This window comes from Symphodus melops (assembly GCF_947650265.1).
Source record: "Symphodus melops genome assembly, chromosome: 19".
Lineage (NCBI taxonomy): Eukaryota > Metazoa > Chordata > Actinopteri > Labriformes > Labridae > Symphodus > Symphodus melops.
Genome location: NC_136709.1, coordinates 2,949,303 through 2,973,221, shown reverse-complemented (window position 1 = coordinate 2,973,221; position 23,919 = coordinate 2,949,303). Strand labels below are relative to the sequence as shown.

The 23,919-nt window shown below is 42.7% G+C and overlaps 1 protein-coding gene across 1 annotated transcript in view; it reads right to left on the bottom strand.

Annotated features, from left to right (window-relative positions):
- pxdn (peroxidasin) overlaps nt 1-23,919 on the bottom strand; it is a 59,121-nt gene that overhangs the window by 3,683 nt on the left and 31,519 nt on the right. Inside the window, 12 exon segments of the mRNA XM_079369990.1 lie at nt 233-365; nt 529-637; nt 3,434-3,642; nt 4,321-4,455; nt 4,659-5,155; nt 6,120-7,126; nt 11,787-11,944; nt 15,314-15,422; nt 16,678-16,834; nt 17,232-17,344; nt 19,843-20,118; nt 23,036-23,308. Of these exon segments, the coding sequence (XP_079226116.1) occupies nt 233-365; nt 529-637; nt 3,434-3,642; nt 4,321-4,455; nt 4,659-5,155; nt 6,120-7,126; nt 11,787-11,944; nt 15,314-15,422; nt 16,678-16,834; nt 17,232-17,344; nt 19,843-20,118; nt 23,036-23,308 (3,176 nt within the window).

Genomic DNA, 23,919 nt, shown 5'->3' with positions numbered 1-23,919 from the left:
CAGCATGACAAAAATCCACATCAAGGCAGAACGTAACACCTAGCTGCTGGTTCCACCGGTTTACTGCCCACCTCTACTCCACAGTCTGATCTTTGTCAAACCTCCCTGTAAGAGTTTCATTTAGAATCAGGGAGTTTCTCTCTCTTTCTCTTTCCAAACACAAACCTCTTAAATGACGTAGGGAGCAGGGGAACTTGGCGACAAACAAAGGAAACAAATGTGCTCCCCTCACCTGCTTTCGTAAACTCGTGATGGTCTTCTGCATGTCGGAGACAAAGTCCTGGAAGTCGCTGATTGAGGGTTCAGTGCTTTTCCTGGAGGTCACAGTCACATTGACAGGACTCTTTGCAGCTTCCTCCGCAGGACTGCAAAGACAAAATGTACAACGCATAAAAGCAGGCTCCAAGTGAACGATTTAGAAAATCATTTCAATGGAATAGATACATTTCTATTGTTTATTTACCCTTCTTGAGGACCATTTCGTCTCTAAACATTAATGATTTAAACATGTTTTTCTCAAGCTGTTACCCGTTCTCCTGGACGCCGCCTGGTCCTTCCTCTTTGTAGCTGTGCTCCGCTGACCTGCGTCCTCTAAAGTGATACGACAGGGCGTTGAACTGACCCTTCGTTCTGCAGTCTGTTGGAAACAACACAGTGTGGCTCAGGAACTGAAGCAAAAGAATCACTAACAATTCTCAGGATCATGTTTTATGTTCTTTTTCAACATGATAAATCCCAGTTAATTCAAACTCAGCGACCTCCCACAATAAAAGAAAATCCAGGTTAAAGGTTGTAAATATTTTCCCTTTACACAAACAACAATGCACAGGCAGACATGCAATAAACAGGAAAGTATGGGAGCTGAAGCCACTTCCTTTCTGCTTCAAAGTGCTGATCTCAGACTGAGGCGTCTTGTGTTACTGTGCATCAGTCTCACACTCTCATCGCTGTGCCCACATCAAACAGAATAACACACACAAACACAGAAGACGGCTCACGGCCCAGTGCACACCTGGGGCCTGCTGAGAGTCAGCAAAGAGCACCGAGGGAGTCCAAGAAACACGAGACAGGACAGATAAATAGAATCAGACCCCGCAGTCAGGAGAGTCTCAGTGCTATCTATAAAAGTGAACAGCGGCCTGCTCGGCCTCAGAGAGCCTTTGATTCCACAGAGTCTGTAAAAGACAAAGGCCGTCTAAACACAACACGACTTCCTATCTCACGCCGACAGACACACAGGACTCAGGAGCTCTGACTCGTACCCTGTTGTGCTGGATTCTAGCACACATAAATTCCTCTCGAACTGTGTGACTGCAACAAACGCGAAAAGAAAGAACAAACACGCGAAGCAGGATGTTTCTTTCTTTCCCCCCCCCCCCCCGCAACTCACTGCAAAGGTGTTTGAATCTAGTTTTAAGACATCGATCCTGAAGTCAAGTCAAAGGGTATTGTGATGTTATCTGTTATTATCTGTTTCCTTTATATAATGAAGCTTTCTTTGATTCTTTCAAAATATATAACTTCAAGTTATTAATGTAAACATTTATATATATGAAATACATCTAACAACTATTGTCAATATTACACACAATATATATATATATATATATATATATATATATATATAAATATATATTTAAAAATATTTCTACAATTAAAATATTTCTAATTATAAATGGTGAATGGAGTCCAAGCTTCTGGTGCTTTCACAGTGCAGGTCACACACACACATTCACACACTGATGGTCGAGGCTGCCCATCAGAAGTAACTGATCCCATTCACACACCGCTGATAAAGTAGCTGGAGCGTTTTGGGGTTAAGTGTCTTGCCCATGGACACTTTGGACATGTTGCTGCAGGAGCTGGGGATCGAACCCTCGACCTTCCAGTTGAGAGACAACAGCGCTAAAACCTGAGCCACAGTTTATACATATAAAAGTGGCTCTTTGTGTTAGATATAATTAACAAACTGTCACATCAAACTGTGTTCTCAGTGATTCAGCGTCACGCCTGGTTTAGGGAATTGCTCGAGGAGCTCGTTTCTTTAAGCAGTTACGGCACAGGCTCTTATGTCCAAAGTACCCGATTGACTTTATCCACTAAAATGAATGTTTTGATTTGATATCCACCAATCTCCATCAACAAATATTATTACAGTATTTCAACCTTTCTCTTTGTACCTGTAAGTTTATTAGACCCAAAGTATGACCAAACAGAATTCATGCTCACGAGTGTAAAGTATTGCTTTGGTGGGGAGTGAAGGAGCATATCATACTCTTACAAAGTAGGATTCTCCATTCACTTCCATGAAGACACTGGAGCAGTTTTATATTTTTTATTTCTTGATTTGAAGATTTCAGTCTGACCTGTTTATTCTGCATCGCTCTATAAGGTCAAAAGACAATTATTGGGTTTGGAAAAACAAAATTAGAGTTTTTTTTTGGGATAATTCAATAAGTCTAATCACCAAAGTAATGAAGTTTAATACATGTTGATTCCCTCTCATCACGGGGGTCTTCTCTTAAATGAATGCCACAAGCGGGCAGCCCCCGCTCTCTTTGATTAAAACAGCAGGGACTGCCTCTCCATTCGTCCTCTTTTGAACTTTGTCAGCTTCGCCCGTGGCTCAGATGTTTTTTAACATCCAGGACGTTATTAAAAAAAAAATGCATCTCCCACGACACTTAACCAGAGCAGTCTGTAGAGCACCACACTGGTTAATGTTTGAACGCAGGGATGGAGGAGGTACAGTATCTATCCAGCACAGTCACATTGATTCATTATTTCACTTCATTTATTTTTCCCCTCAATGAAGAAGAATAAAAACACTTCAGTCAGAAGGACGAGCCGACATTCTTCAAACCAAGAAGATAAATCCAATCACTCTTTTCTTTGCAGTCTCACCTCATTAAAAAAAGAACAGGTGTTGATTCCTGACTCAAAGTTTTGTTCTTCGGCTCTTCCAGAGTTCACAGCGAGTCAAGCGAGTTTACACTGGGTGACATCTTCTGGACGTGAGTCAGAGAGACGAGAACTGAGAGCTAGAAGAACCTTGGTCCTTTCAAAAGGCGGATATTTTAAACTGCAGCTTGTAACAGGAGATTATAGTGAAGCCAACACGCTCACTGATGGGTTGAATAATATATAAGTCCTTAAGGCTGAATCTATTGAACAGACTGGATAATACAATGCAACATATCATGGCCATGGTTCTAATCTAACAGACAACACTGATGACACTTAATGATCATCGTGGAGTCATTATATACAGTACAACAGGTGTCATAAATTCCTTCCCACTTTAGGTATCCCTATATATGGTCTGGAGAATCGTGTCACCTTTACTCTTTGAATGTCAAACCTTTATTCAAAGAACAATTCCTCATTCCACTGTCAGCTGAGGCCACACATAATAAAAGGTACTGTCCCTCACCTTCACAGCAGTCCTGCCACATTCGCAGGTCGATCTGAGGGACGTCGTCACAGCTGCTGTAACCATGAGGCAGCTCGGCCACACGGAAGACATCGTGCTGGATGCGTGTGATGTTGTCGCCATTGTCACAAAGAACCCGTGTCAGGGAGGCCTGCTTCAACTGGGTCAGCTGGGCAGGAGTGAACACACCTGGGTTTTCATACCAGAACCTGTGAGAGGTGGACCCGAGAAAACAAGAAAAGAGACAACATGGAGGAAAAGTCAGTTTCACCAGTTCATAAGTTTAATGTTTTCATCAAGATGAAAAGATTCTATATCAAGTGTATTTTCTTTCTGTCGGGAAAACTCTGGTCATAGATTTAACCATTTATTGCACTTATGGTTTGTTCAGTTGTATTTGGTGGTGTTGGTTCTGCTCCAGGTTCTCAGCAGGATCAGTGCAGCGCGCCACAGATTTTGCAGAGGGCGCAAACCTTTGATTCCCGCCATGATATGCAGAACACAAGCTGAATGTGCAGGTAATGATACGATTCATCCTGGAATATATAATGTGCTGACTGAAGCAAATAAATAAATAGAGCGCCTTGTTGTTGAGTGTGATGATGACTGGTTGGCATAGGGGCGGTTCTCAGATCAGCTGATGAATACTGTACTCCACCTGAACTAATGCAGGGCTCCATTGTTGCCCTCATCAAAGACTCTCAGCACTACAGACTGGAGCAGATCATTTATGGTGAGGGATGCAGATTAATTCTGTATCCCCATCGAGGGGTTGCCATGTAAAAGAGTTATACAGTAAATACCATTCTTAAATTTATAAAGGAACTTAAACTAATGCCTGACTGATCAGTGGAGGTCAGATGTTTTTTTTTTGGTTTTATCTCTACCTGTCTCCATCCCTCAGACGCCTGAACTGAGCTGCCAGCAAACACATGAGAGTCGGCCCCAGTCTGCTGCCCGGCACCAGGTCTTCAGCCATCAGTGCAGGGAACAGGTCGATGTTCAGAGGAGTTCCATACAACCTACAACAAAGATGAACACAGTCAGGAACACCTCGTTCATAAATATATATACACAAGGATGAGAAATAATCATGTAGCACTAACTTCCGGTCAAAACAAAATGAAGATGGAAACCTGACAATGTTTTCTGTCCTAAGTCCCCTACATTTCTCAAACCGGGTTCTAGAAAATAAAACGATGAATCATCTTAAATTCATACTCACCTCTGCAGTTTCTCTCTGACATCAGGATTCTTTATTTCATTCCTCAGGTCTTCAAACGTGTGAGCTGAAGACAGATTACAGAAGGTCCTGTAATCGTTATACGGCGGTATGCCATGATCCCTCCCTCTCTGGATATTCATGGCAGCCAAGTCCAGAGCCACAGCGTGCACCATGGAGAACAGCCTCTCCGTCAGCTCCGTGTTCAGGAGCTGCGTGGTAACACGCATTTTACCGGCAACACCAAAAAGCCCACGGAGGAGTGGGTCGATGCCGCCCTCGTTCACAATGCGGAACGGGGAGAAGAAGGCGCGATGCAGAGAGATGTGTCCCTGAGGGATGGGCTGGAAGTCCTCGTCCAGCCTGTACAGTATGGGGTTGATGAGGGTGTGTCCGAAGCGGAACGCTGCAGTAGCGAAAGCGCTGAGGATGCCGGAATTGATGTTGGGGTTGTAACCCGTGTAAGTCCCCATTATCTTCATGCCTGCTTCACCAAAGATCTAAACGAGAGAGGAGTGTGACAGTAATTCTTTTCGTCAATCATCTTTATGATGAGCAGCTTTGTTTCTCTATTCATCAATGTTTTTGTTTTTGTTAGGAAGAAAGGTAAAAGGGTAATTAGGGCACAATAAAAGTGTTTTGTCATGAGTCTCCAAATCCAAAACACTATTTAAGTGTTTAAGAGCAGTTCATTCTGTAAAACATTACTCAGATTATTCAGTCAGTATGCTTACAGGGTACTTCAGGGGACCAATACATGAGCTGACTATAGTAACCATGATGCAAAGTACATCAATTAGCATGGACAGTAATAAGTGAACAGCACATTTAGAGTGTTAATAAAAGGGGCTTTTAAATGTCCCATTTTCTTAATGAAACATGTCATTTGCAGATATTATTGAGGTTTGAGGAACAGACTTGGAACATCTTGATATGTGTCTCATAGTTACTACATCAGTCTGCAACACACAGCCGTGCATGTGTGTGTGTGTGTGTGTGTGTGTGTGTGTGTTTCTGGTCAGCTGTGTGTGGTGTAAACAGTTTGCAGAGCTCAGACTTATGGCAGCGCTCACAGCTGCTTGTAAACAGGAATATGGAATATTAGTTTACATGAGCTGTTTTTACAGCGCCTTTTTCTTAACATGGGCAAAAATGGAAATATTGAGTAATGAGTGCACAGTCACCAAACATTACAGTTAGACTAGTTGAGACTCATGGGGAAGGAAACATGTTGCCACACTGATAATTTCAGGAAGCAGGAGGCATTTCCAGGTTTCTGTTTTTTCTGATGTCTTTAACTTTTCTCTCTCGTTTTTGAAAAGTTAAGAGGATAAGGAAAGAAAAACATTCTCAAAGAATTATTTATCCTGCTTATGATTTCAAGCATCAAGATGAAGTACCGGTACATTTTTAATCAGTTTTCAATGTTCAAGTAAATATCAGCCTGGAGCTGACAGCTCTTACCTTGGGCAACCAGTGGCTGTAGGTGATGTGCTGCATCTGAGCCCCCACTATCTTCCTGGCTTCGTGGTAGATGGTGTCACCGTCCCAGTGTGGGTTGAGCCTCAGCAGCTCTGTAGCGATGCGGTTGTGTTCCCTGAACCACACCGTGTGCATGGCGGTCAGGCCGAGCTGCTCGTTGGCGCGGTGATCTCCAGCTAAGAAACATGGGATGGGACTCTCGTTTTCATCTCTCATGCACTCAGTGGGTGGTCCGGTAGCAAACGGCAGAAGGGGCTTCCCCGTTCGCTGGATGATGCCTTGCCGCAGCAGACCCCTCTGGCTGGCCAAGTCGCGGATTTCCTCAGACTCGTGACGTGAGCTGCCATAAACGTTTGAGGCGTCGATGTAAGAGGTCAGCTGGTTGATTTGCTCTCGTGGATACACACTGTTCATGAGAAGAGAGGTCATCCCGCTGCCGCACACAGGGCTGGATCTGACAAAGAACATGCAGCGGGCACCACTTCGCAGCTGCCGGGGGTCGTTGGGTGGGAACTGGATGGGGAAGCACGGCGGGTCGTTGGTGCACACCTGAGTACACAGCTGGCCGTCAGAGAAGCGTGACTGGCTGAGGGCTGCCACTGTGGAGTCCAAGTCATGATCAAGGAACTGACCCCACTGCATCAGCATGTGAGTGTAACGGTCGTCAGGAGTGATGGTCTCTGAGCCGATCATGGTGGTCGACACCAGCCTGGGCAGAGGCAGCCTGTGTCCGTTGTGTAGCTGATCAGTAGCTCCTCTCGGCAGGTTAAAGCCGTTATCATAGACTGACTTCAGGAGACGTTCGAAGGCTGTGAGCGAGGCGCCCCACATCGGGTGCTGCAGGTTGTTGCAGGTCCCGTCATGGCTCCGGTACTTCTGGTGGAAGCAAATGTCAGAGCAGTTGTTGAAGCGGCGGTGCGCCGTGCAGCCGGACAGGTTGGCAATCACATCCAGGAAGTGAGGGGACACCAGGTCATTGTAGCGAAACGCTGTGAGGACAAAACCAAAACAGGTACACACATCAGAAGCCGCTAAAGACAAAAAGGCGTAAATAAATATCCAGAAAATAAATAAATATTCAATTTGTAAATGTTTTGAATGAAGTTCAACCAGAGATTGTGTGTTCAGCCTGCTCCATGTGATACAGACTGAACTGAGACTATTTCTATCTCTGGAGTAAGGAGGCAGTCTGTTGAACAAACTATGGGATGACAACCTTTATACAAGAAGCAGAAAACTGTTTTCATTTACATTCATTAAAAAATACAGGTGCATGTCAGAAAAACACAAAGTGCTTATACAAAATGATCTGCGATATCTGAAGATAACGAGTGGCTGAACAATTTATCGTTTAGTCTCCACACCTGCCAGACACTGACTTTTCAAAGTTGCACAAAAATCTGAAGAACTTTGACGTTATCCCAAACTAGTTTCTGTCTCTCCGCCACACTTGAGCCCGTCTCTGAGGGGACATGGAGGAGCTGCCCACTGAAGACATGATGTGTTTACCGTTTCGTATTAATGTCATAACTTGCGCATTGTTATTTTAGTAACAAGATTATCTACACAATCAATCAGGATATTAAGCAACACAGTATCAAATACACGGATCGAATATTGTTAAAGCAGCTCTCAGAGAGGAAAGGAGTCAGAGTCTGTCCTGAGGGCTCAGTCAGCCGTGTTCCACTAACAGGCCCTGACTCGCTCTGATATGTGAGGGCTCCTCGGTTAAAGCCCAAATAGAAAGCATATCAACATGTGTGTGTGTGTGTGTGTGTGTGTGTGTGATGTGTTAGCAGTGTGGCGTTATGGTTACGTTCAGTGTACTTGGCCGACCTCAGTAAGTGTCAGCTGAGACTTCCTGTCTAAAAGGCTTCACCTGCTGGCAGTTTCACACATTCTCTCACATTACTCACAGGGTTGGTGTGTCATCTTTTGCAAGTCAGACAACGGGGACACTTTGGTGTCGTCCTCTCAGGTGAAATAGAGATACAATAAAGTGGTTTCTGCTGACGGGCAGAAATCTCTGTGTTTGCTTGGTTTGGGGCCAGTGCAACAATGAACACTTGGTTGTTATCATAAGTAATGAAAACACAGTGTCTCTCTCTGTCTTTGTTCTTGTTTCACTGAGTTCTCGCTGTCTGTCCCTCCAACTTTCACCTGGATGGAACCTATTATTAGACCTCTTTCATTTCTTCATAAATCGACTCTTATCCTTTGATTCGGGCTAAATTTTCCAGAGCAGCACATACGAGACAGACTCTGCCAACTCCACTCCCGAGCCATCCTGTGATATTTAGTTTGTTCCCTCTGTGGTGCGAATAATACAGCGCTCCAGTTTTCTTCCTCGGGACACTGAACATCTGTCAATGCATATGTGAATGTAAACAATGATAGAACTTTATGAATGTAAACATCCAAATCCAGACACGCTCCCTCCATCCATGCGTAATTGAGACATTCTGTAAAGCACACGAACAATCTCGAATTCTGTCTAGTGCTGCAGAGTGACTGTAAGTGAAGTGCTGTGTGATGTGGTGTGACATAAGGCTAATAAAAATGTTTACAGCCCTCCTCGTCAACTGCTCCATTATTACGTCCCAAAGCCTCGGGTCATGCTTAAGAGAAAATGGCATACAGATGGAGGGGCCTTTCTAACGCCAAATGTTGCTTGCATAAGATGTAATTTATCGAGGCTTCTCGCACCGACTTAGCGGCTGTATGAGACTTTGCCTGGGAAACTTGTTAGGAGTTTCTGACTGAATCTAAATTAAGAAGACTTCAGTGGAATTCTATGTGTACATTTCCATCCACCCATCGGCTGTGCCTACTTAACTTTAAGGAAAAAGTTTCTGTATTAAACACATAAAATAACGAGGACCACCAAATGTGCACAGTTTGAACAATACCTTATAGGTTGTCTGTGGTGGGATTTAAAAAGTGTGTAAGCTAGGAACAATGCAGCGCATAACCAAGGTGACTTTTTCATACATACATTGTATAAGCCATCAGCTGTTAATGGTAAAGTGAAGAGCACGTTTCTCGTCTTCTGACGACTCAAAGCTCTTTTACCCCACGTCACATTCACACCCTGAGACCATCAGAAGTAACTAATTCATTGATACGCTGTAGACGAAGCAGCCGGGTTAAGTGTCTCTCCCGAGGACATGTTGCCACAAGAGTTCGGGATTGAACCCTTGACCTTCTGGTGTACAGCCGCCCTGTGTAATGTTCCTCGCCTGCTCTAAAAATTAGAACCTGTCTGAAACATTAACTGGATATCATCCCAACAATGTGTGTATCACATAAACCCTGGTCAGAGTCAATCAGTTTTCTGATGTGCACTCATTTCTAAACATTAACAAATAACATATATGGTGTATTAAACCCACATGAAAGAATATAATGGTATATGATGCACTATGTTACAACATGTTGTCAAACAACACGATTAACTTGATGTGCTGGCAGAGAAATGCGTCTTCAATGCTTCACACATTTCACTGACTCTACAGTAATCAGAATAAATAAAAACCCATAGAAACAAACAACCATCAACATCCAAACAATGCATTATGTAAATTGTCATGTTACCCAGAATGCACATGTTCACTGGTGTTCAGATCATGAAGGTATACAATAACCTTACAGCCTGAAGAGACTTCTTATAAATGTTAAAATCACGTCGTCACATTTAGTCCGAACACTGTCGAGTTTGCATCGGAAGAACAGAAAAAGCCCCGAGTCGGCACAATTCAACAGAATTGAATGGAAACTGGTGATTTTATTTGATCAGAGCAGCTTCTGGTGCGTGGCCTCTTTGGATGTTTTTTTGTCCAGCACTCGATACTTAAACTCCCTCGGATGTGCTTTTCATTTTTACTCTTTTTGAAAGACTCTGCATCAAAACATGTTTATGCTATATCTGAAATAAAAGGTGTGACGGTGTGTTTTGTGCAGCAGAGCATGCTGGGTTCACTTACTGGCTCACAGAAAGGGACGTGCCACACTAAGTGACCTACATCAGTGATAAGTAGTTTCTGAATAAACTGAACAAGAAGCAACTCGACTTGCAAAAACAAGATTCAGCCTCGATGACGACATACTTCTTTACGTGCATTAGGCCACATTAATCATTTCCATCCAGTAATATATTTTCCAGTGGTCACTCCTTTTTCACCAATACATCATAATTAACAACACCACGTGCCAACATCTCCACCCTACAACACCAGTAAACCAGCGATCAGACTCCCATGGGCCCTCCAAGCTGGAACCCGCCCTCACACAGACCCGAGCTCTTGGCTTTTCTTTCACATTCACAGGAAGCCTGTAAGAACACGACACTCTCCTTCCAAAGGGTGATGCAATACTCGATTTCACACAGCATTTTCTAATCTAACAAGCTCTGTGCTTCCCAACAGCTCATTGTTTATGGTTTGGCTTGAAGAATACCTCCACTGATGTTCCTCACTTCCAAGATGATTACAACCTAAATATACTTCAAAAGGAGAGCGCTCATTTAATATTATAACGCTGAGAAATGTCTGAAGAATTCCAACACTATTTCAGCTAAACTGAACATAATGATGGAAGTGAGGTTATTGCCAATTGACTACAAATGCCCAGAAGGACTAAGAACTGAACCTTTACGTTTGGCTTTTCCAAACTTCCAATTGTGTCAGTCGAATCAGATTTGGAACTAATCAGAACCATCATTTGTTTTTGTTATTTTTGTTTTTTTCATGAAATACTTCTGTATCAGCCTGAATGTGTCTATAGCTGTACATGGATAATGTATGTTTATCAGTGTTTTACATCATTAAATGATTCCTAGCAGATAATCAAGACCCCCCCCCCCCCCCCCCCCCCCCCCCCCCCCCCCCATTTAATCCTGTCTTGTTAAAACAGCAGAAACATTTGGGTCAGCTCGAGTGCTGAAGTCAGCGTCAGCCCCTGTGACCAGCCTCAGAAAGAATCTCATTTTTAAAGAAAAAAAAGACTTCATATTTCGCTCCAAGTAAAAACTTTACACAGAGCTTCATGCGTGCTGCAGCCAGCTCTGCTCGCAGTCGCTCCTTACATCTTGTGTCTGCCAAATAGCCTTGATTAAAACACCTTGTTTAAAAAGACTAAACTGCTTTATTATGTGTTGTTACTGAACTCAGGGCCCATGAAACCTCAGCAGGGTCATCTGGAGAGTTGTTTTTTTCCCAGTGCTGTCGAGCCTGCATTTTCCTGTGACTATGATGTAGACTGAAAACTGAAGTACAGAAACATGGTTGATAAATTGTGAGTCAAACCAGGGGGACAGTTCATCCAAATATTCATACCAAAGTTGAGTTTGATTAAGGTAGCAATGTTATTCCACTCTGTCTCTATCAGATAGGAGGTTTTCCCTCACAGTAAATACATCAGAACAAACATGCATGAGTGTAGAATATAGATGTGTAGCTTGATAGTCTTACAGCCGGTCTCACCATCTGTTTTACAGCAAGAGAGTCTTAACAAATTCAGTAAATATTTCAATCCTTTCTTTTTACGTTCGTAGACACTTTTCGCTGTGATAGATGTGATTGGTTATTGAACTGACTTTACTGTAAGACCAGTAAAGTCAGGTTTGACACGTTGAGTATACACCAGCCTCACCTGTCCCGTTGGTGTCGACCATAAGACCCTGGTTGACGTGGTTCTGGATGAGCAGAAGAGTCTGTTCAAAGATCTCCCCGGCTCGCGCCTGCTCCACTGTGTAGGGATCCCGAGGATACCGGAACAGAGCAAGCAGCTCTCCGGGGGTACGAGGCTGACTGGAGGGATAAGGAACAGAGAGAGAGGGAGGGAGAGAGAGAGAGAGAGAGAGAGAGAGAGAGAGAGAGAGAGAGAGAGAGAGAGAGGATGTGTGGGAGGTGGAGAGAAAGAAAAGGTGAAATATGTGAAAGGGACAGTAAATATGAATAGACAGTAAACAATGCTTAAGGGTTTAGAGGGTGTGAAAGAAACAGTCTTGAGAAAGGAGGCAGGAGAAAAGATCCATTTCAAATTGAACCATAAATAACATTCTTCAGGAGATTTTCTTTTCTTTTTTAGCTCCGGGGCAGGAAAAGCGGGCAGAGCTTTCTCTGTAACTTTCCAGAAATGGTTTGTGTTGAAGCTCGATGGGGTCAGAGAGTTCAAACGAAGAGGAGCCCGAAACAAGCACAAACATCTGAGACATTTCACTGATGAGCTGGATCTCCTTCATCAGGAGATCACCACATGACTTTGTGTTCTTCCTGCTTTCACTCTTTTTCTGGACAGGCCACTGACTGGACAGCTTAACTGTCATCTCAAACTACTTTCTCAAATTTGAATTGAACTCCTCAACCTCAACCTTTTAAAGCTCAGCCAGAGTTGTATTAAATGGTGTGGAAAACCGTAAAAACCACTCGCCAGTTCCACATGTGTTCTACCCAGTCCACGGTTTAATGTGATAAAAGAAGAGAGTAAAAAAAACAACAATATGGTTTCACTTTACAAGAACATTTAGATTGTGGTATGATACACAGGCTGAATGACTGATGAAACATGAGCCCTTATTATTACATCTTAATGTGTATTCAATTCTCATTTGGGTCAGAGGATCTCGGTTTTTTTTAACCTTATTTGGACTGTTAATGATTTTCTGATAAGAGCGTTTGTGTTGTCTCAGCACATGACCTAAAAAACAGACCTGGCAGCCACACTTTCATTTTCAACTTGTTGTTCATTATCGTTTCGCAATGTCAAACCTTGCTTAGGTCATTTTTTTAATCTATATATTTTCTATTTTGCTTAACCAATATTCAATTCAATTCAAAAAACTTTATTAATCCCACTTAAAGCAATTGTTGTGCAGCAGCTCGCGCATACAGTATTAGAAACATAAATAAAGTCCATTGATAATCAAACAACAGATCACACAAGCAGGTGAAAAAATGTATAAATACATTTTTAAAAAAGGCTTCATTTTTCGATTTGTGGTTATTTTTACTGTCAGGTCAAATATAACGGCGACGTGATGGCGAAATTCACTGAAGAGTTTGTGACCAGAAGAAGCTCCAACACTCTGCTGATTACAAACAGAGTAAAAGCCTTTGTGTGTCACGCCGATAATATTAGCTGCTGACTTTATTTCTGTTGTAGCTGTCGCTCCCTTAGAGTTTAGTTTTTGTGATGATTTGAAAATGCTGGTTACAGAAATAAACAGCTGCTGTTACACAAAACAAACCTGAAGGTTTCACGATCTGACACCTTGCAGAAACACAGTCCATTTTCTTTATGACAAGTGCGTCGAGTCTTTCTCTCGAGTTATCTCCACACAGGTTCAAAGACTCCGTGCTATCAGCCAGCGAGGACGCTTCATCCTGATCTGTGATTGTCATTAAAGAGAGCTGGAAATCCCCTCATCTCTGTCGACGTTACCACACTGTGTGCAGTGGGTGTGTTGTTGGGTGTGTGTGTGTGTGTGTGTGGGCAGATTGTGTGTGTGTGTGTGTGTGTGTATGCCAAGAAAAACACAACTGCAAACCACATCATTCAGCAGGATGGAAACACTCGAGTAGTACTGAAACCACACACACACGCACACGCACACGCACACGCACACACACACACACACACACGAGGGTACAGTCATTCTTTATCGCTGTGGAAATGATCACGACGATGAACCAATGAAAGAGGTCCCTTTCTGACTGTACAGTAGGACAGCTGTTTGTCCCGCCCCCATGGCAGCTTTCAGATTTTAAACTTCAATCTTTGTGCACTGCAACAGGAAAGGGCAGCAATATCAGCGGCCTTTGTGAATAGCCACACTCTTTCCCTGAAGGCTCTGACTCAGACCTGGAACATTCAAGTCATGCGCCAAGATAATGTGAGACAAGCTATTTGTACTCAAGCTAAGGCCCCACGAGCATGGAGCTCTGGACTCAGTCTGTGCAGGGAAACATTTTATATTCCACATACTAAATAAAAGCACATTTGTGCATGAATCTGCTAACATAAAATCAACATTTCTGAAGTGTAATACAGAAATCAACTCTGCAACCTTACATGGGAGCAAAGGCACAAGATACACCGGCTGCACTGAGAGTCACGATACGATATTATTACGATTTTAAACATTTTGTGACATGCTGAGAATTGCGATAAATGATATTGCTATTTAATTTTTTAACTGCATGTTACACACAAAATTAAACTAAATCAAGTTGTGTTTTGTTCGATAATAAAACAATTCTCAGTCTCTTGATCTTATTTCAGTCTTTTTATATCTACCCAGCGTTAGTCGAGCCCACAGACGGACCAACACGGTGATGAAGGTAACATCCACCTCATCCACATGCTTGGACCACTGTGTGACTGCAGTCATGTTTAACAACACTAAAAGTTTAAAATGAATTGTGCAACTCTTCAGCGATCAAAAATTAAAGAAGCTCTCATTTGCTCTTAAAATAATATCAATACTTGGCTGCCATGAGGTGATTTAATATCGGCATGCAGAATATTGTGATACTATGCTGTATCTATGTCCTTCCCCACCTCTTTAAACCATCCCCCATCTACACGTAGCTGCAACATAAACACAACTTCAATTATCGAGCTGTTAGAGCACAGATCTCCCCGTATGCGGGATGGGACTGAGAGCTGCAAAATGTAAACTTTCCCAAAATCCATGAAAGAGCAGTTCTGACGCTTCTCAACCTAAAACTCTGATTTTATACGTTTTGCTGTGAAGGACTTATCGCTTTGAACCAACTGGACTTGTTACTATACATGACCTCAACCCGCAGCTATGAGACAACGGCATCTCTGTGGTAAAGTAGGTGCAATCAAAACCTGATTACTCAAAGTGGGTTTTTTTTAAATCCCCGACAGATAAGGTAGACAGATAAGAGATAAGGATGGATGTTTGTTTTAAACAGGAAACAGCTGTGACATTATTCTCTTTTAAAGACACCGGCCCCTGTTGACAAAACAGTACAGTTATTTTTCAGCACACTTTGCTGGTTTACTGCAGAAGTGAGGTTGAATCACTGACAAACTTGAGGTTAAAAAGTGTCGCTGTGTGTGTGTGTGTGTCTGTGTGTGTGTGTGTGTCTGCGTGTGTGTGTGTGTGTGTGTGTGTGTGTGTGCGTGCGTGAGTTTTTATATCTTACCCATCGAAGAGTCGTCTCCTTGTTGACTCGATAGCACTGTCCACATTACGGATGGCCTGCTCTATGGATGTGCTCACAAAGGTGTCCCCCTCTCTGCTGACAGCAGGAACTGTGACAAATACAGAACAAAAGTTGCACACGAGCCTTACAGTGGTGAAAACCCATTCAAGGAATAAATCAAAGGTCAGGTAAAAGAGCTTTCACTCAATGATGGTCTTTAACTTCTCAAAGATGTGCACTTCAGCCTTTCTTCCGAGGTTGGAGTGAGCATATTTCTGGCACACTCCGTCATCTTCGTGTGCCATTGAAAACAGTGTGATGTGAGGGCTGAACGAGTCCAACAACAACTGAGCACTTTGATTTGGTTTATGGTTCAGGAGCAGCCTGACCTGAGAGATCTCAGCAGGAAACACCAACACACACAGGGAAGAGCTGACAGGAATCTGATAGCATTGCAGCAGACGGTGACTTATAACTGACTGAGTTGGATGGAGTGGATCAACAGAGAGACGGCTCCTGAGTTTATGGGCTTTGAACTGACGTGACACTTATTGAAAGTGAATTTATAAACTACACTCGATCATGATACGAAGCTTCTTCTGCCTGTCGCACAGTTCCAACTTTCTTGCTCCACTGTCTCAGTTGTTCTTATGAAAGCTGACCTCTTCCTTGTTTGCATAATCCTGTTCAAACTGATCAGAAATACATTTCTGCAGCTGAAGCTTCAAGCTGTATACATTTGTTGATTACATCATCAAATACGCTTACATGCAGCTGAGAAGGACAATGGAAGGGAAACAGAAGGCAGCGGCAATCTCCCAGTGGGAGACAGTTATTTACATAATCTTATTCAAAGTAATCTGGAAACAATGAACCCGAGATCAGAACTTACAGAACTTGAGTTCTTGCAGACTTTAGGAATGTGTAATAAAAGATGAAGACACCAAAATTATACACAGAAGACAAAAAAAAAAGAATAAAAAATAAAGCAAAATGTCAAATGTAAGCCTGTGGAGCGCAGGGAGCTTAGTGGTTACGCTGCGCACCACATGTACAGAGTCTTTGGTGTGGGTTCAAATCCGAAAATGGCCCTTTGCTGCATGTCGTCCCCCACTCTCTCATCTTAATATTTCCTGTCTCTCAGCTGTCCTACACAAAAGAGGCAAAAACGTCAAACTATCAATCCTGACCATATCTCAAAAAACTTAAACGGATTAAAAGAACATTAAAGGCATAAAGAAATACACTCTCAATTGTTGTATGGTTCAAATTTAAGATGTCGTTTTTTTGCACCTGCTGTTAAGACAAAAAACACAGAAAAAAATAAGCAGTAATGTAAAGATATGATTTCAGGTGTGACCCACCTGTGACCGTTAGCACCATGCTAGCGACCTGGTAGCCGATGGGATTGCGGGCAATGCACTCGTAGCGCCCACCATCTGCGGTGCCCACATCCTTCACCTCCAGATAACCCTCAGGGCTGATGTGAAACTTCCCGCTCTCCGTCACCTGAACACCATCCTGGGCGAGCGAGAGAGAGAGAGAGAGAGAGAGAGGGAGAGAGAGAGTAGGGGGTGGGAAGAGGGCAAAAGTCATGACCCTGTGAACAAGCATGTGGAGCTGGGTGTCAGATTACTGGAGAGGGATTAAGAGCGTTACAGATGGGACCTTTTATGTTTGACCACTGAGCTGTTTAGTCTGCATCAATGTTTTTGGAACAAAGTTATCTACAACATGTTATTTACCTCTTGACACTTCTGACTGATATTTCTTCAGTTAGTTATTAAAATGACCACACACTCTTCACTGGTCCTTGATCCCTGCCTCCTTCAGTAAGGATTTTCTTTTAACCCAGTGACCTCTGCAGTGAGAGGGTGACGAGCTGCTCAATCAGCCGACAGCAGCTCTATCATCTAACCTTGTTCCAGGTGAGGACGGGCTGTGGCTGGCCCTGAGCGCTGCAGGGAATCTGGGCGTCCTGGCCAGACTCCACCGTCAGGTCCCTTGGAGCATTTGTGAAAACAGGCGTTACTGAATGAGTTAAAACATACACACACACATGCGCATGTGTTAATGATTATACACTATTGCTCAGAATAATGTACAGGAAAAATGCATTTGTGCAATCAATTATGGCAGACATCGACTAATCTTAGCACTTTAAACTGCTCCATGTGTGGCACTGCAGAGCTGAGAAACATTCAACTGCTTAGCGTCACTGTGGAGCTCAGAGAGATGAGGCCATTGTGTATTTTGAAAAGAAAATTAAAAGCACCTGGTTCATGTGTTGGCAAACCAGTGCGATGACCAATTCTGCCACCCAAAGACTAACTTTGTTGAAGAGCAAAAGTTGCAGCAAGTAAAAGATCTCGCATGACCTCAAACCTCGTGCGTGTAGTCAGTTTCCCTCTCTACCCATCAAACTACTGACATCAGTTTGAACTGGTATTATTCATAGAGCTCATGATGGACGTGTCATTGTAAGAAAATACCCTGGAGGTAAGTAATGACATGAAGCACTGAGGAACTAGCTGCTGACGCTTGTTGTTGTTAGTTTACTTGATCACTCAAAGCTCCAACATGATCCTCTGTATCAATGCACCAACATGCAAATGATCCTATTTATTTGAAAAGATAAAGACAACACATGAAACAATCCTGCAGCTATGACAGTGATCAGTGGTCATTTTTATACCCCAGGACAATGGCTGATTTGAACTTATAGACTAAGAAAGTGAAGCTCATTCACTCCGCTCGAGCATGAAATCAGACACGAGCTACATTTTAAAGTCGGCTACACTTAACAATCTTTTCAGCTTTTTGGGGAGTTACTGCAGTGAAGATTTATAGACGATGAATTGAGCGTAGTGGAACAAATCTGTGTTCGTCATTTTTAAACAGGATATTCTTCTTCTTTTTTTTTTACACTTTTCATTAAATCAATGGCCAGCTTTTTCCCCCCTCCAAAGTACGAGTTGTAGCCTTAAAATGTGATACTTATGTACCCAACACAACTCCTCTCTTTTTTCCATTACATGAATTTAAAAGAGCAATTTATGTACATGGGGTTACAGGCCAAACATCACACACGGCATCTTCACTCTACATCACTCACACAGTGTTGAGCTTGAGAGAAGGTAGACTAACAACAACCTTCATACACTTTCAGGATTTCTGTGTGTCGAAGGCAGCAATGAGCCCCCCGGGCCATGGGAAAATCCCAAAAGTTAGAGAACATAAACTAGAGTGGGAGGCAGTTTTATACACGTCTGACACTAATTAACAGCCTCTAAATCACAGTTGAACTTTCTAAAACACAGGGTTCACTGCAGGGTACAGTACACAGCATTAAAGCTGCAGGATATCTGTTACCCATATTTACCACTGGGATGTGAGCACAGCAAATTGAAACAAGTACACACTATCACAGATGAACTGACATATCTGTTGAAAAGAGAGCAGCTTTACATCCAGTTAATCCCTGCTTTCACTTTCCTATAAAGCCTCGTCTCTGCTTCTACACCGCACTCTGCACACGGCTGCTATCATCCCGCACAGGCAGCGAGGCTGTGGGCTTGTATAGCTCTTGAACAGAGTGGGGCCATTATACAACATGTACTTTGAGCCATGTTAACAAGCGTTACTACATGGAAAAACATGTTGTCATCACAGGATTACAGACTGCCATGTTGCCTATGATATGTCAAGCCTGTAATTTAATCCACACATACAAATAAAGCCATCTGCAGTGCACACAAGGAAGAAAATAAAACACAGGAAAACTTAAGAATATGTAGAATAAATCACTTCACTGAACTGTAAAATAAAATTTAATTGCACGAATGAACACCAAAAAATGAAGAGCTTGAACACACACACACACACACACACCACACTATACATCTTTCAGTCTCTGCATTCAATGCACCAGTATAATTCAGACATGTATGTAAACAGCAAATTACACCCGTAAATGAATAGTGCACCACTCCCACCCTCTCAACATTTTACTGCCTGCCCCCCCCAACACACACACACACACCCTACACAATCGTGCTGTGTTTGAGGAGGGCTTTCAGCAGCCACACTCAAAGAGCTTGAGTTTGTGAAAGACCTGCTTCAGTTCCATGTTTCACAGAACAGATTGGCTTTCAGTGGGAGCAGCACTGTAATAACTTTATCTTGAGTTCATTCTGGCACATTCAAAACCTATTTTTAAATGTTCAGGCTATTCAAGGCCTTATTGCTACAAAGGTTTTGGATTTGCTCCAATAGATTGTTTCAGCATGCAACCATTAAAAATGAGTGTGTCGCCTGCAATTCAATTCTGCAGTTCACAGCTGCTGGTGAAGGAATCTCCTGGAGCAATTCTAAAACTATATGTGCTCACAAGTCTGGATATCTGTTTACGGATGAACTTTTTTTAACATTGTGAAAGTGTGACCAGAGACTTCTTTCCATATCAATGTGACAAATATCCTGTGTCTCATTATCACCGATAACTCTGAGGCTTCACCCTTCACCCTCACCTCTCTGCTGGATGCTGAGCTGCACAGCGGCTTGTACAGTCCCTACAGGGCTGACCGCCTGGCACTCATACTGGCCCTCATCATGGGCGGCCACCCGGGTGATGCGAAGAGTACCGGAAGACAGGACTACGTGGCGGCGGTCGAGGGGTAATGGACTGCCTCCGCGTGTCCAGGCAATCACAGGCTGGGGGTAACCAGTGGCCTCGCAGGGGAAGTCCACGGTGTGGCCCTCCAGGACTGACTGGTCCTGAGGAGTCACTGTGAGCTGAGGGATCGCTGGAGGGGACAAAGAGTGTAGATATCATCAGGATACATCACAAAGCAATGAGACTGTGAGTCTTCACTATCACACCTGCCTACACAGGGGGGTTCAGTTAGAAACCTGTTATACACATTTGGTCATGAGGCACATGAACAGACACATCACAGTCTAACTACAAGCTGCCATCTTCGTGGTCTTTAACATTCACACTTACAGACTTTCAGTTAGAATGTTTTAAATCCGTTAAGAGTTTATTTAAGGTTTGAAATCTTAATGTTCGGGAGGATAATAGAAGTTAGTGGAGTTAGCAGCCTGTGGTTGTATGACTCCTCTCACAAGTGAACTTGTAGTTTTCGTTCGTCAGTGTTTCCCACAGAATGACCGTGTAACTGTGGCCTGGACAATGGCACTTGTGTGTTTTATAAATATTGAAAAAACATAAATTACACCTAAATTACCCGCTCTGTCTCTTTGTCTCTCTGCTCGTAAGTGTTAGTATATCCTGTCAGTAGATGGGTGGAACACAAACTGGCTTTCCACGGTGAATGTGTTGTTGAGAACCGAATGAATGTGAAGGTAGAGAACTCAACCCCTCCGATCCAATCGTTTCATTCTTGAGTTTAATGGATGTTTGTTTAAACAGATTGTTCTTGGACTTGTGATATATGACTTTTTAATTTATTTTACATGAACACAATAACTGTATAATTTCGTGAGTTATAGCTCAGAGTTTTTCGTGAGTGAAATAGTCACCTCTGAGCAATAGAAACATTTGGTTCAAGTCAACATTTGGAGACTTTTTCTTCAGGTGTTTTTCAGACGCGTTCACAAATACATTTATTTACATTTTGCATCATGGGAGACTAAAAACTTGACATTTCGATCTTTGGACAATAGGTGTGAATGTTGACTTTTCAACATTGTTCCATTTTCCTCATGAAATGAAAAAAGACATTTTCCCGGTTTTAATCCGAAGCTCTTGTGTTAAATGTTCATTCATCTGAAAATATCTGCCAAATATTTTTTAAACAAAGCTTTATTTGAGTATTTTTAAATCTAAACATGTATTTTCTTTCCATGTAAAACATTGTAAAAGTCTAATGAGTCATCCTGGACTCACATTCGGGTCTTTACTAATTTTTAGACCAATTAAAAAGCTTTGTCAAAGCTAACAATCCAATCAAATTCATCCCTACATCATGACCCGTCTTTGATGTGATTGGCTCTCTCCTGTTTCAGTAGGAAATACGTCACGACACGGCAGGTAGATACTCTAAAAGTTCTGTTTGACTTGAAGAAGATTTCCTAATCCATCCAATTCAATGTCGTGTGAATAATCTGTTTTATGCCTTTAGTCGCTTCTATCAAATGTTCAGATGCAAGTTTGTAAAAAACACAGGAAGGCCCATGAAGAGATGATGCAATATAAGTTCTTAAACCTTCATGAATCGCTATGAAATCACCATAAAATGATTATTTATGGATACTTGGGATGTCCGATAATATTGGAGGGCCGATATTGACTTAAAAATGTAATATTTGGAAATATCGGTATCGGATTTTTACAACCGATATTGGAATTGGAATTTCCGAGTCTGCATGAACGCAGCACGAGACGTTTATGGGCGCGCGCTTGATGACGTTAACAACAACAAATACAACAGGCTAGACTCGTAGCTAACAAGTTAGCTCACCCAGTGAATGAGGTGTCCGTGGTTTGGAACTATTTCCAAGTGTCAACTACGGACAATAAATTTGCAATTTGCAATGACTGCAAAGCGTCGGTTATGCGAGGAGGGAACAAGGTGTCTTCCTTTAATACATCAATTTTAATAACCCATGTCAAGAAGAATCACGTGGAGTTGCTACATTTGCGCAGCAAAGTGATGAAAAGAAGCAACAGCCGAAACCGAAGAAAACCACACAGTTGTCGCTTAAAGAGTCAACTGAGAAAAAACAATGCGGCAGCAATGGAGAGGCTGCTGGTGGAAGTGCAGATGAGCCAGGCCGGGAGGACCAGGACTGCCCACCTAAGAAGGCTCGAACCTGCGGGACATGTACCAAGAAATCCTTGCAGAGAATGAAGTTGCAGCTCAAGCACCTACAAGCGAGACAGCACAGGTGAGTAATTGATTAACTTAATCATCAAACTAAATTTAATCTGCTGTCCTGAGTGCGTCACATTAAAAATATACATTACATGCAATGAATACAATAACCATTTGGCAGTCAGTGCTTCAAAGAAAAATAAATAATAGAAATTCTATTAAAGAAATGGAGGAATTCTATTATACATTTATTCCCTGTCTTTTTTATTCTTTCTTTAGGTGCATGCATACCTAGGAGAAGCCATCCCCTCGAAAGGATGCCCTTTGGAGTACTGGAGGCATCAGGAGAGAGGATTTTGTTACTCTCAAAAGAGATTGAGCCCAGTTTGAGTATATTATTTGACAAGTTATGGCCAGTCATTCATTGACTGTTTGTTTACAACTAATGGACTGAAGATATGCCTCTTCCTTTTTTTTATATTGTCTGTGGTGTTGTTTGAGGCTGTTTGTTGTTGAGGTTTCTCTCTAACACTAAATAAATATGGCACTTTTTTCCATAATTTAAATTCTCTTATTTTTCTCAGTGTGTACATTTGGAAAGCCATGTTTCATTCACATATGCATCCAGTGGGGCATCACAATAAAATTAGGCATAATTGTGTTCATTCCACAGGAGATATATTATGTTGTTGTTACCTAACAGTTTTGATGTAAAAAGCCTGCATATATCGGTATCGGTGATATCGGTATCGGTGATATCGGTATCGGAAATTAAGAGTTGGACAATATCGGAATATCAGATATCGGTAGAAAAGCCAATATCGAGCATCCCTAATGGATACGTATAAAGTCTATGAACAAAGAGAAACGTGAGTCCTCCTACCTTGTACAATAATGAAAGCCGTAGCATGTATGGTATCAACATTGTTGGAGGCGAAGCAGGTGTACTGTCCTCCATCAGCCTGGACCACGTTCTGGATGTAAAGCCCTCCAGAGGGGGTGATGTTGATGCGAGTGTCAGTTGGCAGGGGGGTTCGATCGCCTTTCGTCCAGGACACTCGGGGCTGCGGTTGGCCTGTGGCGCTGCACTCAAGGGTCACACTCTCTCCCACCAGCACCTCGGTGTTCTGGGGCTGGATCACAAAACTTGGCCGTGCTGGAGAGAAAGGGAAGGGGAGGCAGGTGAGAGGGGACTTTTCTCTCTGAGTCTGTGGTTTGAGTGTGAGGAAACTAATGGGGACCTACATAAGTGTCGGGAAAATGTTTAAAAGAAAGTTATTGAGAAAAAACATGTGTGCACTTTAATGGTGAGTTATGCACAAACATTACCTTTGTATATTTGTGACTTCTGCCAAAACAACCTCCTGTCTGTATCACAAAATGTGGCTGAGCCCATATTTGGCCAGTGATTACAGTGGAGTCAGAGGAAATATGTACACAGCGAGAGGCCTTGAGTTTACAATCACACAGAGACAGGAAACACACAACATCTGCTAGCAGAAACCGGCCCTTAACCAGAGGTCACTGTTTCAGCCATTTGTCACCCAGTGGTGACCTTTATGTGGTCTCCAGACAGGCGTGCTCATCTCCCACTGAGAGTCCCATCGATCAGTGTGACTGAGTGCGTTCAGTTTAAGAGTCTACATGCATGTATATCAGGCGGAGCACAGAGGAAACGAGTGACAGAGACAAAGGACAGGATGTACTGTGTGTGTGTGTGTGTGTGTGTGTGTGTGTGTGTGTGTGTGTGTGTGTGTGTGTGTGAGT